Here is a 15,238-nt window from a genome sequence, read left to right on the forward strand (position 1 = left end):
TCTACAAAGCAAAGGAAACCATCAACAAAATGAAAAGACAACCCACCAACTAGGAGAAAATATTTGCAAATCATTTATCAAACAAGGGGTTGATATCCAAAGTACATAAAGAACTCACACACCTCAACAAAAAAAAAAAACAACCCGATCAAAAAGTGGGCAGAGGATATGAACAGACATTTTCAAAGGTAGATATACAGATGGCCAACAGGCACGTGAAAAGACGCTCAACATCACTAATTGTTAGGGAAATACAAATCAAAACTACAATGAGATATCTCCTTACACCAGTCAGAATGGCTGTAATTGCCAAGACCAAAAACAACAAATGTTGGACAGGATGTAGAGAAAAGGGAACCCTCATCCACTGCTGGCGGGAATGCAAACTGGTGCAGCCACTATGCAAGACAGTATGGAGATTCCTCAAAAAACTAAAAATAGAACTACCATGTGACCCAGCTATGCCACTACTGGGTATCTACCCAAACAACTTGAAATCAACAATCCAAAGTAACATATGCACCCTTGTGTTCATTGCAGCGCTATGCACAATAGCCAAACATGGAAACAATCCAAGTACGCAACGACCAATGACTGGATAAAGAAGATGTGGTACATATATACAATGGAATACTACTAAGCCATAAAAAGACAAAATCTTCCCATTTGCAACAACATGGATGGACCTGCAGGGTATTATTTGCTAAGCGAAATAAGCCAGACTAAGAAAGACAAACACCATATGATTTCACTTATATGCAGAACATAAACAAACACATGGACAAAGAAAATAGTTCAGTGGTTACCAGGGGAAGGGGGCTGGAGGGTGGGCACGAGATGAAGGGAAGCACTTATGTGGTGACAGACAAGAAATAATGTACAACTGAAATTTCACAATGATGCAAACTATTATGAATCTCAATTTAAAAAAAAAAATATTTGGAAGATTTTTCCTTGAGAATTTATCTCAGCACAATTTTGGATATTGTTAGAGTTGGGGTATATTTGTCTTTTAGGAATGGATTTGGTCTTTGGAGGCAGCCAAACATTAAGCTGATATCAATTTGATTAATAAATGGATGTTCAGATTCAGTAATGCTGTTTTTTGTTCAAAAAAGAAGTGTGTGAATGTACCTGTGTGTGTATGTACGCTCTGAAGCTCACGAAATGAAAATGAAAGACATTTTACCATTCTCAACTGGAACAATGGTATGTTATACTTTAGACTCTGGATATGTTTTTACTGAAATTAGTTAATTTTCTAAACTAGCATGAGAAAAAAATCTCAAACTTTATTTAAAACACATGGAGAAAACCAGGTTCCAAAATGTACACTAGTTCATAAGGCAACAGATAATTTAATACCTTTTCTGTCCTTTTTATTATTTTTTTAAACTTTTACCCTTCAAATTATGGCACATTTCTAGTTAAAACATTTACAGGAAAACTGATACAGATTGACATAGGAAAGGTGTAAATGAACGATGTGGTCTGGAGACTCACTGTTTTGAGTTCTGTAATCGTTGTCCATCAGCTGCCTGAGAAGTGGACTCACGTGTGTGAGCACCTCTTCTCTTGTTTTCTGTACTTCTGTTCCTGAGGCTCACAAGAGGGCTTTCTCCTATACTCCTTCCTGTGCCCATTCAGAATACATAAGTATTTGTCTTAAGAAGTCAATCTTACATGTGAAAAAATGATTTTCCAAAATCATAAATGAGAAGTAAATTATTAACTAAATTAAAGATGATTTAGAGAAACCTTATACACATATATTTACTGTGTATTTAGAACTGAATTTTGAGTATGGGAGAGGAAAGGAAAATTAGAGATTTTTTTTAAAAGTGGTCTTGAAGTAGAAAACTACCTTGCTGAATTTAGTATAAAATCAGGTTCATGCTGTGATACAGTAAAATTTAGTAGCTGGTAATTCCTACTTTCCCATTATACCTTCAATACTGTATAGAAATTTCAGCCCCTATAGCCAACTGGAAAATACTGAAGGCCTTAAGTTATTTATTTCATTGTAACATCATCATAAGCCTAGAAAATCAGGAAGAATTCTGTGAGGATGTAAAAACTGGGGCATTAGATTCAGTCTCTAGCAGTATGGTAGACAAGATTCAGTGAACAATTCTCTCACTTATGCCAAGATGAAAACAGTATTTTAAGTCTTTTTAAATGTACCTTTTTTCTGTGAAGAAAACAGGAAGTCATTGGACACCAAAACCAAACTGAGCAGAGGAGATAAATATGCACTCAAGCTGGCCTTCACCCTGGAGGCTTCTGCAAAACACCTGTGAGCTTGAGAGTCATTCTGAGGCCCTGAGAGCATAGGGGGCTGCGCTGGAGCTGGTCCAGGTGGGCAGAAGTCTCAGGAGCATTCATCCTCCCTCACCCACACAAAGCTGGAGCCCAGCGTGGCAGCTGCAGATGGGGCCTGCACCCACACCTATCTCAACTATGGTGCTGGCTGGGGGAGAGGAGCGTCCCACTAAAAATGTGTAACTCCATGCTGATCTGTGCTCCAAATTCACATAAAAAACACAAGCTGAAAATATATCTAAAAGTGATCCCAGATTGGAAGCTTCTAAGCACATGGTAGAAGCAAATGCAGATCCGATCCAGGAAAACTCACATTCAACCTAAGGCTCCAACAATCCCCAAAGGTAAAGTTCCAAGGAAGAGGTCACTGTCACAACAAATTTTAAAAGATCACAACATGCACAAGGAAACAGAGATTTCAAAAATTTGCATTATCAGAAAATAGAAAATATTTTTGGTATCTGTAAAGAAATTAAAGAGGAGATAGCAAATATAAGTACAAAACAAGGAACTATTTTTAAAAAATAAACAAACATTTTGCTAACGACCAAGTCGAATTTCTAGAAATGAAAGATATAGTACAGTAATTGAAATGTAAAACTCAGTGGATAGATGAAGCAGTGGGTTAAGTGACAAGAGAATTGGTGAACTAGTAAGAGATCTGAAGAGATTATCTAGAATGCAGTTCACACAAAGATGGAAAATGTGAAAATGAGGGATAGCAACATGGAGAAGAGTATGACTGTCTGATCTTAGTTCCAGAAAAAGAGAATAGAGAATGGAGAAGAGGAAATATTTGAAGAAATGAAGACTGAGAATTTTCCAGAATTAGTGAAAAACTTAAATCCCAAGCAAACCGAAAGGAAGTCATACCTAAATACATCAAACTGAAATTGCAGAAAACCAAAGAAAAGGAAAAAATCTTAAAAACAGCCAAAGAAAAAGAATTCCCTAAAAAAGCAGAAATTAGACGTAAAAGCAGCAATGAAAGCCAGAAAGCCAAAGAGTAATATTTTCAAGGACCTGAGAGAAAGTAACTCTCAACCTAGAATTGTATATGCAGAAAAACTCTGTCTTAAGAATGAAAATGAAGATAATTTCAGACAAAACTAAGACTTTACTACCAACAGAGCCTTATGAGAAACATAACATGCTTTGCTACAGAGAGTTTCTGTACCATCAATTAGCTCTTATGCGATGGTAAATAGGGAATTGTGTGAGTGCCAGATGGAATTTGCATTTTTGTACATAATTTTTCCTGTCACCTTAGTATTTTTCATCATCAAGCAATAGCAAGTGAATACAAAGTGAATTGAAAACAAAAATCAGATAGATGTTTTCTTACAATTAAAGATAAAGCCTTATCAACTTGAGGACCTTTTAAAAAGCTGAAATCTCTGTGAAAGTGCGTTCTTTTTGGGCAGTTAGTTGCTGGTTTAGGGGCTTCAAAGACTTTTTAAACTTCCCACAATGTTAAGCTATCTAATGAAACCACACGTGGATGAAGAAGCTGACAGTACAGGTGAAGAAGCTGCCAACACTTTTCCCTCAGTTAAAAACAAACAAACCTTTGTTTGATGAATAAGCTACAATCTGCATAAGATTTTGATGGAGCTGCTCTCTATTTAAAGCAAATGCCCTCAAGATTCTACATCTCGGGAAAAAGGAAGTGTGGTTCCAGGGTTTAAGTCTGCAAAGAAGAGACTGACTTTAGATGCGATGTCAGTAGAGATTTAACTGTGCTGATACTGTATTAGAATTGTTACTGTTTTTTAGTGCTTTGGTCACAAGTTTTGAGTTTTGAGTTTTGGGTCGTCTGCTCCAACTCTGTTTTTCCCATAAGTCTTTTTGTTTTCAGTGTCTGATTTTGTAGAACACAAGGTTTTTGAAACAGGGAAACATATTTTGCATTCTAACAGAAATGCCTCTACTAAAGCAAATACTTCAGGTAACCAGATGATTGTCCCAGAGGAAAGGTTTGAGGTGCCACAATGAATGATGGCCCCCCAAAAAGGTAAGTATCTGAGTAATTCTAAACAAACGTCAACATAGAAGAGAAACAATGCTAATGTTTAATTCAAGGCAGAGCTAAAATAGGGGAGTGTGGTTGTTCAAGTATTCTCATGCTCCTGTGAAGAGGTTAAAGATAGTGATTGTTTCTCTTTTTATTAACTACTGATATATTTATAGTAAAATTAAAAAGAATAATAAGGGAATGGTAAAAAGAAAAAAAGTTCAAGGTAGTAGTTGTAGCAGTGTGGAAGGCGATGGGGGATGGGATTAAGAGGAACACAGAGGTGCCTTCAAGGCACTGGTAGTATCCTATTTCTTCAGATGGTTGGTAATTACCCAGTTGTTCATATCACTGGTGTTCTTCAAAACTTACACATGGTTGTAAATATTTGTATGTGTATTCAGTATTTATTTTTAAAAACTTTTAGATTATATCAAAACCGACATATGACAACTTATTGATAGAAGTTTTCCTGGTTTATTTCAGTTACCATCCTTGTTCTTCTGTGGGCTGTAGTGTGGTCAATTACTGGCAGTGAATGTCTTCCTGGAGGAAACCTATTTGGAATTATAATCCTGTTCTATTGTGCCATCTTTGGAGGGAAACTTTTGGGGCTCATTAAGTTACCTACGTTGCCTCCACTACCTCCTCTTCTTGGTAAGTACCAAACACTTCCTGTGTCCTTCAGAGTAAATCATATTTTTAAAATAGTAGTTTGGGAAATAAAGGAATAAACTATTTCTGTATTTGCTGTGCTGGCCCTTAAAGCTGATTGTTAAATTGTGATGAGTTTTATGAGCCAGTTGGTAAACAGCAATTTGAAAATTAAATTATATATACTTACAATTAAATAACTTGCATTAAACACAAGAGCAATACTCAAAACCAATCACTTCTTAATTATTTTACTACATTTTCCTCTTATCTCTCCTCTTGAGATTATGGAAATACTATATCACGGTGTGTCACTGCCCATCTGTTCCCAGCTCCACGTTCAATGACGTCAGGTTGGTAGGTTAACATCAGCCCTGGTAGAAGTATCTGTAATACAGAAATCAGCAAATGCTGCAGCCCAGGGCTTAATATGTTGTCAGTCACTCACATCATTGACAAACGAGTGAAGTTCCAACATGTATTACAAAACTATTCTTCCAGAGGCCATGAGAACTGTGCAGATACGACACGTAAAAATTAGTCTTAAAACTAGGTATTATATCTTTAATGTTTCTTTTAAAAATTCCATATTACAAAATTTCAGTGTACTACTTTCAGTATACCACAAAAGACATTTTGTGTCCCTTTCTCACAGATTTATAAATCATTAAGTTTTATTTAAAAACCATGTACCTTTTACACATGCATATTTGCACACATCTCCTTTTTTTATTTCAAAAGATTGGCCCTCGGCTAACATCTGTTGCCAATCTTCTTTTTTTTTTTATTTCTTCTTCTCCTCAAGGCCCCCCAGTACATAGTTGTATATTCCAGTTGTCGGTTCTTCCAGTTCCTCTATGTGGGACACCACCTCAGCATGGCCTGATGAGCGGTGCTAGGTCAGTGCACAGGATGCGAACCAGTGAGACCCTGGGCTGCCAAAGCAGAGTGCATGAACTTAACCACTCAGCCACAGGGCCAGACCCCCCCACACACACACATTTCCTAAGTAAAAATTTTTTTCTATTAGTGAGGACCTCAGGATTGGTTAACATAGACCAAAATTATTTTCTTGTGAATTTGTGGTGAGCAATTGAAACTAAATGTAAAAAGAAGTAGAATTATTTACATCTTACTCTACACTGTTTCTCAATATATTTTTCAATTTAGGTAAAATTCAAGTTATTTCACTTAATTCATATTGTTTATCATGGGTGCTTTTTGTTAAAGTTTTTAATTGAATTATTATGACAATGGGTTGTTTCTAGGCCAGCCCGGTGGTGTAGTGGTTGAGTTCCGTGCACTCTGCTTCAGTGGCCCAGGTTCGTGGGTTCCGGTCCTGGCTGTGGACTACACCCTTGTCAGCTATGCTGTGGTGGCGTCCCACATACAAAATAGGGGAAGCTTGGCACAGATGTTAGCTCAGGGCAAATCTTCCTCACCAAAAAACAAAAGGGGGGCTGTTTCTAAATATGCCTGTGTGCTATGATAAAGGGTTGGCAAACCATCTCTTCTTGTAAATAAGATCTTATTGGAGCACACTCATGCTCATTCATTTACATATTGTCTGTGGCTGCTTTTATACTACAGTGGCAGGGCTGAGAACTTATAACAGACACCATGTGGCCCACAAAGCCTGCAGTGTTTCTTGTATGGCCCTTTACAGAAAATGTTTACTAACCCCTGCATCTAAGTCAGAGCTTCTCACACTTTATTATCCAGAGAATGACCTTGGATCTTGTTAAAATGCAGACTCTAATTCAGTAGGTCTGGGGTGAGGCCTGAGATTCTGCCTTTCTAATAAGCTCAAAGACCACACTTTCCACAGAAAAATCATAAGTTTTCAAACCTGGCTGCACGTAGGAATCATCTGGGAAATTTTTTAAAAAGCTGATGCCTGGGACCCACCCCAGAGATTCTGAACTAATTGAATGGAGTAGCCCTGGGTATCAGAATTTTTAAAAGCTCCCCAGGTGATTCTAATATGCAACCTAAGTTGAGGACTACTGTTCTAGACGCCATGAAAAGGCCCTTTACACCTCATCCTTCTCTTTTCCACTCCATGCCTGTTATTGCAACAAGCAAAATACACATGTTGCAAAATGATAAATCCTTGGGCTTTGTGATTACATGAAATCTCCTGAGGTCACTGAAATCATTCTTAAAAGTCACGTACGTAATGTGTCTTACCATCCCTTTCTATAGTGGTACGCTTGTGACAGAAGTTTACTGGCTCTTAGCGTATTAGGGCCAGTATCTAAAACTGAAACATTATCTGAATCCATAAAGAAGACTTGTTAAGGCAGACATGTGTGGTGATTGCCTATTCCATATTTTTAAAAATTCATTGAAATAATTGCCAGAGATGGAGGATGAAGGAGCATTTTTTATTCCAAAAATGAATGTGAAAACAACTTTCCTAGGACATTGTTTCCTTTGCTGATGGTCTGGGTTGCTGGAAATTTTTTTCAATAATGATTTGCTTCAAAATAACTTGAGAGTAGATGAAATAAGATTGGCCATGTATTGATAATTTTTGCATGTTTTAAAAAATTTCCGTAATAGAAATTAAGGAGGAAAGAAGAATACTCCTTATCAAAGAAGGTATTCTTTTCTCCACACCCAAGGGAAAGGCCCCCCCCAGGGGCTCAGAGGCCAGAGGGGGCGCCTTCCTAATCACAGTCAGGTGGCCACATCAACGGAGGCCATCGGCAAACAGAACTGTCTCAGGGAAATTGTTTGTACATTCATCTCAGAAATGAAAAATGCTCCTTCATCCCCTCCAAAACTCCAAAAGAAACTCCTACATATTTGTGAGTTCTTATTAGACTATTATTCCTTTTGATTTCAGGTAGTTGTATGCTATAATCAATTTAGGGCTGGTTTAGATTCACATTTTAAGTTTCAGTAAAGAACTGTTGACAAATTAATGAAATGTAAGGTTAGTGCAGCATTTTTGGCTGGTAATTCATTAATATCTATAAAAATGATATACACTGTACCCTGGAGCCTAACATTTCCACTGCTAAGAATTATCCTATGGATATACTTGCACAAACCTACAAATATGTAAGCTCTATGTGGACAAGGCCCATGTTGGTGTAGCTCGCCTCTGCATTACCAGGGTAGAGTAAGGGTCTGGCATGCAGTTAATAAATACTGTGCTCATTTCAGCACTGTTTGTAATGAAAAGTCTGGAAAGTTCCTTCAAGTCCCTTACTTAGTCCAAAAATTATGGTACTTCCACACAACGAGAAACTATTCCAACTATTAAAAAAAACAAGGCAAATATATATGTGCATCATTGGGAATATGTCCACGATATATTGTTAAGTGGAAAAGAAACAGATTATACAATGGTATTTAAACATGCTCTCATTTGTGTCCAGTGCAAAAGAGCACACGTACACACACACAGAGAAGCATGCTTTAATAGGTAGAGAAACTTTCTGGAAGGGCACAGAAAACTCTGGACAGTGGAAACCTTTGGGGAATGAAGCTGGAAAGTTGCACTTGGGGTAGGACATGTACTGGTCACTTTACATTGTCTGTCATGGTTTAATTTTATCATGAGCAAATATATTATTATTCTTTTAAAAACAGCTATTGTAGGCTGGTTCTTACTTTCAAAAATTCTAGAAAGATCATGACTGCAGAATTCATAACTTCTTCTAGATTAAATGGCAGCAATGAGAAATGCCTGGAAGAGATGCTTCCTTGCCTAATGGTGTCTGGAACAAGTCACAAAAAGCTATACTTGTAATTCATCTCTATTCTCATAGCTTACATATAAAACAACCCAAAGTTAGTAAATTTATTTAGTCCTTTGAAGTGTGGTCCATATAAGGACGTGGTAAGAAAAGAGTCCTGCTGGAGAAGAACGGAGTGTGGACGGCTTGCAGTCTCTGAGGAGAAATCCTTCCCCTATCTGGGCATGTGGTATCAGGGAGGGCAGGATTCTCTGACAAACTACCCGGCTTCCTCAGGCACACTCAACTACTTGCAGTTCCCAGAATGTGTCACACTTTCCCTTCATACCTTGGAAGAAACTGTTATTTCTCCCAGAAACTTCTCAACTTCTCCAGCCCCTTCTTCATTCCCCTTCCCCTTCTTTGGCCCCTGCTGACTCACCCTTCCTTGTCTCAGCTTGTATAAGGCCTCCTCATGCTTCCATAAAATTGAGGTTGCCCCCATAGACTGAAAGCTTGTTGAGGGATAGTACTGAGCCTTTGTTCATTGCAATATCTCTAATACCTACTATAGTGTCGAAAGTACCGAAGGCATTTGATAAATGTTGAATGGCTGAAGGAAAGAAGAGCCACCAGCTGACATGACAGAACAATGTCTATTTCATGATAACTCACTTCTAAGCCTTTGCAAAGCAGGTTATATGTTTTTTATTAAATTATCTGGTTTGAAAATAGGTAAAATAGAGCCCATATAGGTATTGATATTTCAAGTAATCTGGCATGGTAAATAATTTTAGAATCTTTCTGCTGTTTGCATACAAAGAGATGACTGAATTGGGCCTTGTATTAAAACATTTTATATTCAGAATTTGATCATACTTTCTACCCAAATACTACATCCTGTTTCTCTCTTTCAGGTTCAATTATTAATGAATTATTAATTATTCTAATCTTTCATTTTTATCTGCATATTAAAGCCTTTTCTTAGCTCCTGTAATTTTTTTTTCATTAAAAGTTTGACATAATTTCATCTAAGGACTAAGCATAAAAGAAGTGGTTCCTGGGATTATAATCCTGGGATAGTCTCTTCTACATCTAAAGTACTGAAAATATTTTCTGTATTTGAAAACTAAAGATTTGTTTGATTTCTCCATCCCAGGCATGCTGCTTGCTGGGTTTCTCATCAGAAATATCCCTGTCATCAATGATAACGTACAGATCAAGCAGAAGTGGTCTTCCGCTTTGAGAAGTATAGCACTATCTGTCATATTGGTTTGTGCTGGCCTTGGGCTTGATCCACAGGTATTGAAGTATAAATTTCTAATTATTGACTTGGAATTTTGTTCTTCCAATATTGCAAGTATTTAGAATGACTGAGCTTTAGGAAATGGATGTGGACACTTTGCACAGCATTCAGAACGACAGAATGAAATTTATTTCATACAGGACTGTCCCCAAAAGATGTTCCCATACTCTCTCTTGGAGAAAGGTGGAGTTACTGTCTATCTAGGGACAGCACCAAGAATAAAGGCTCCCCTTTTCTCTGACAGAGATACAGGCCGTAGTTATAAATAAGGGTTGTGAGAGAGAAGACATCATATTTTTGGTGTGGAAAGCCCTATACGAGTGTTTAGGACTAACTATGCTGGCTCAGAAAACTGCCTAGCATACAGAATGAGTCTCAAAGTGTGCTTTTTTCGTGTTTGCTTTTGAAAGCAGGAATGAATGTTCTTGAGGATTGCCTTTACATCAGGTTCATTCTGGGGCCACAAATTATACATATGGCCAACACCGAGACGGTTAGATCAGCTAGTGTGGAGGTTATGAGCACAGACTCTGAAAGCAGCCTGGCCGAGCTCAAACCAAGCTCCACCACTCACTAATTTCATGATCTTGGAGAACAGCTTTAACTTGTGCCTTTTTGGATGAGAAAATCTAAACAATGATGATAATATTATCCCCTGTGTCATAGGTTGCTATGAGGACTAATAAGCCAACTCTAAAACACTTAGAACACTGAAATGTTTGTTAAATAAAACTCATTACCTGGAAAATTCATGATGGATGATCCAGACAGTCTGAACACTGAAGAAAAAGCATTTAATGTCATTCTCTCTGTGTGTCTTTAGAGGGTTATTTCGTATGTCTATTTTTATATTTCAGGCCCTGAGGAAGCTGAAGGGTGTCTGTGTAAGATTAGCCATGGGTCCCTGTCTTGTGGAGGCATGCTCATCTGCTCTTCTTGCCCACTTCCTAATGGGTTTGCCGTGGCAATGGGGATTTATACTGGGGTAATGATTTTTCTTTGTCGTATGAAAATACACACGGACATTTAGGACTTTCTCTGACGCTATACAAGTGAATGCATAATATTTTCGTAAGGACATCAGAAAATACAATACAGATATTCCAGCATAATATTATGACTATTAATATACCAGCATATAAACATTATAACTTCAAAATATAGTGTATGTCTTTGTAGGTGCTAACTTTGACAGTTTTATAATAATTTAAACTATTGAGGAAGTAATAGACTTTTATTATGCCTGATTCCATGCCAGTGAGAGATGCCAGATCTCTCCTCAAAGTCCATACAAAGGATAACGAATGCTCAACGGTGATCCACACCTAGCACAGGCCTCCTCCTCCTTTCACCAGGCTCTTATGATTATCTGTTCTGCTGTATTTTCCTCCTGCTGTTAGTTCTTTCTTCTTCTTCTTCTTCTTCTTCTTTTTTTTTTTGGTGAGGAAGATTGGCCCTGAGCTAACATCTGTTCCCAAGCTTCCTCTTTTCTTTTTTTTTCTCCCCAAAGGCCCAGTATATAGTTGTATATCCTAGTTGTAAATCCTTCTAGTTCTTCTATGTGGGATGCCACCACAGCATGGCTTGATGAGCAGTATATAGGTCCACACCAGGATCTGAACCAGCAAACTCTGGGCCGCCGAAGCAGAGCACATGAACTTAACCACTATGCCACTGGGACAGCCCCCGGTTCCTACTTCTAAGATTTAAGAGCCATAAGAAGTAAATAAATATGAAAGTACTTGGTAAGAATTTGGTGTTGGGGCCAGCCCCACGGCTCATGTTGAGGTGGCATTGGCGTCCCATATAGCACAGCCTGAGGCACTCACAACTACAGTCTACAACTATGTACTGGGGGGCTTTGGGGAGAAAAAAGAAAAGATTGGCAACAGATGTTAGCACAGGTGCCAATCTTTAAAAAAAATAATAATAATTTGGTGCTGATAAGTAGGCAAGAAGTAAGAACTACTTACTTCTCACGGTTAACACTCTCGAGCTATACTGCCTAGATTCAAATCTCGGCTCTGACTTTCCAGTATGTGATCTTCGGCAAATTACCTAATCTCTTTGTGCCTCCATTTCCTCATTTGCAAAACAAAGATAATGATTGTAGCTACCTCATAGGGTGGTTGTGAGGATTAAATTAGTTAATATATGTGAAGTGCTTAAAATGGTGTTAGGTACATAGTGAGCTTCATAAATGCTTTCTGCTATCCTACTGCTGCCGTTATCAGTGTCACTGTTACTGTCACTATGGCCTTCCTCTTCTAATCTGTTGTCTGATTTTTACATGCCAGGTCCTGATAGAAGGCCTCGCATCACTGGATTCCAATCCAAAAAGTCCATGGCCGTGTTTTTCAAACCTCATGCCGTGGATGTTTTGTTTAGATAGAAGGCAGATTCCTGGGGCCTCACCCCATTAGGTCTCCCAGACCAGCCGTAAATACAGATTTCAGACAGGCTGCGTAGTCCCAACGCAAGTTGTCCATGGCCACGCTCAGAAGAAGTGTTCTGTAGAACTTGTAGCTGTGCGTGTGTTTCTGTTTGGGACCTCACTGCCTTTGAAAGACTGTAATTGTCTAAAGTGTAACCTCTGAAAGAGTGGAGGTTATTATAATTTCACTAATAATAGTAATAATGAAGAAGATGCTATCATAAATATTTAAAGTGCTGCCTGCTTAGTTTTGTCTTAGGTGCTGTGTCTCCAGCTGTGGTGGTGCCTTCAATGCTCCTTTTGCAGGAAGGGGGCTATGGTGTTGAAAAAGGTGTCCCGACCTTACTCATGGCTGCTGGCAGCTTTGATGACATTCTGGCCACCACTGGCTTCAACACGTGCTTGGGCATGGCCTTTTCCACAGGTAAACTGATCAGTTCATGTGTGCTGTTCTCTTATGCTCTAGCGACATAGATATGATGTTGTGAGTGTGGCATATTTCCTTGATAATTGATTAAGGCAAATTAAAATAGAAAAAGCAACTCCAAGAGTTAGTTCTATACCTAAGGAGAAACCAGTGGCTTCTTGTCTTTACTCCCTTCACCCTCTAAATATAAAATGCTCAAGTACTGTGGTAGGTGCGTGAGGGGGCTTCAAAAGAGCAAAGTCGAAAGAAGGAGAACAGCTTCTGCATGCAGCCACCCGGGAGGGTCAGCCTTCGAGACTGCGCACAGAGGGTGAGCAGGTGTTTCAGTGAGCACAAAGGACAAAGTAGTCCAAGTGGGAGGGACAGTTTCTGTTCTCTCGTCTTTAACATTTTAGGGGAAATAATTATTTTAATGTGTATCTTATTAATACTTAATAACTGTCTGATACAGACATATTTTGTTTTAAGTAGTAATAAAACAGGAACTTAAGGCATTTTTTCCCTACTGTTATTCAACACCTTTATTATCCTTTGGGACAGCACACATTTAAGTTCACTTTTTAATCTGTTTCCAAGACTGGAAGATAAGATTTGCAATTTCATATTATTGACAAAATGTAATTGTGGGCTAAGTTTAGCTTCAGATTATTTAGTGGGAACACACCTTAGAAAGTCTTGTGTTCTCAGTCTCTCTGCCCCATGGTTATCCTCCCATTTTATGACTATATTTGACGTATGCCAATTACCTAGTACTTCACCTCTTCCCACACCCTGAAGTTGCCTTACGTCTAGTCCCCACCGTGTATCACTGGTGAATTAATCTTCTCAAAGCATTGTTTTGATAGTCTTACTTTCTTGTTCAAGCACCAGCAAGGATTCTCTATTACCAATTAGGTCGAATCTACACCCTTGTCTCTATTTTAACTCTACTGTACCTGTCCAATCGTACATTCTCCCTGCTTCCTGGTATACACCTTTAAAACAATAGTTCTCAGCCTCAGCTGCACACTATAATTACCTGGGAACTTTTTAAAAATACTCATATGTGGGCCCTACCTTAGGCCACTTAAATCATAATCTTTGGGAATGGAAACCACAGCTTTAGAGCAACAGAGTTTGCATTAAAATCACACAGGAGCAGGGTAGGGAGGGCCGTGGGGAGCGGCTGCTGGGGTTTTCATAATCTGAGGGGTGGGGGTGGGGGTGGGGCTAGCCTGAAGAACCTTCCTACTTGACAATACTCTGTACCCTCTGCCCTGCCCTACTAAATGCAGTCTTTAGACCATCTGGATAGGAGCTACCTGGAGCCTCTTTAAAATGTGGATCCCAGGCCCGGCCAGACTTACTGCATCAGAATTTTCAGAGGTGGGGCCCAAGAAGTCTTTTTTTCTTTTAAACAATCTTACTATACGGGAGACTGAAAGTGGTTAGTTACTTTCTACACATTTATAGTAAATTATTTACTGTAATATCTTGCAACGTATACTATTATCACAGATAAATGTTTTTGACAGTCACACTATTACCTAATAGAGAGCTGTCCTAGCTAAATAAAACTACTACAGAGGTAATCATTTTTTTAAATACAAGAGATAATTGAAACTGTAGGGGAGGAAAAACCGTTTCCCACACCAGGTTCGTTGACTGGGGCCCTGTAATCAGACTGACAAGAGACAGACTAACAAGAGAAAAACAGTTTATTAACGTGTGCATTGTGCTTACACAAGACCTCAAAGATGAGTAAGTCAAAGGAGCGGTCAGAATTTGGGCTTGTTCAGCATTTTAGCAAAGAACAATAATTATGTGGAGAAGCACAAGATAAAGGAGCTTTGAGCTTCTAGAGGCAGCAAATTGTGGGAAAAGAAACATATGGGGACCTAACGGTAGATAAGGGCTTGTTTTAGCAAAGTTTGTGATGTGAATTCCTCTGGTGCTGTCTTGGGGCTGATAAGGGCCCATAAGTGTCCCAAGTTGTCTCAGTGATTAACTTCTGTCCTTCCTGGTAAAAAGGAGAGGGGACACCTTTATGAATGTATGTCCTGCTTTTGGGCAAATAGTGAGAGGGCAGAGAGCTTTTCTTATATCTGCTTCTTCTCAATTGCCTTCAACTCAGAATAATCCTTATGCCCCAGTGGCATATTTGGGGTGACATATTGTGTACTCTAAACCACAATGACAAAAACCCACAATAACTAGTTAGTACATTTTTTCTTAGAATAGTGTGTGAAGAAGGGCTTTATGTGTTGAACAACTTTTTTTTTTTTTTTGAGGAAGATTAGCCCTGAGCTAACATCTGCTGCCAATCCCCTTTTTTGCTGAGGAAGGCTGGCCCTGAGCTAACATCCTTGCCCATCTTCCTCTACTTTATATGTGGGACGCCTACCACAGCATG

At 38.7% G+C, this 15,238-nt stretch overlaps 1 protein-coding gene across 1 annotated transcript in view; it reads left to right on the forward strand.

The window, feature by feature from the left end:
- LOC139044380 (sodium/hydrogen exchanger 9B2-like) overlaps positions 1 to 15,238 on the forward strand; it is a 54,606-nt gene that overhangs the window by 20,254 nt on the left and 19,114 nt on the right. Inside the window, exons 2-5 of the mRNA XM_070503876.1 lie at positions 4,823 to 4,993; positions 9,839 to 9,981; positions 10,843 to 10,970; positions 12,668 to 12,843. Of these exons, the coding sequence (XP_070359977.1) occupies positions 9,841 to 9,981; positions 10,843 to 10,970; positions 12,668 to 12,843 (445 nt within the window). The 5' untranslated portion in view covers positions 4,823 to 4,993; positions 9,839 to 9,840. The remainder of the gene's footprint in view (positions 1 to 4,822; positions 4,994 to 9,838; positions 9,982 to 10,842; positions 10,971 to 12,667; positions 12,844 to 15,238) is intronic.

The sequence above is a fragment of the Equus asinus genome, unplaced genomic scaffold (assembly GCF_041296235.1).
Source record: "Equus asinus isolate D_3611 breed Donkey unplaced genomic scaffold, EquAss-T2T_v2 contig_803, whole genome shotgun sequence".
Lineage (NCBI taxonomy): Eukaryota > Metazoa > Chordata > Mammalia > Perissodactyla > Equidae > Equus > Equus asinus.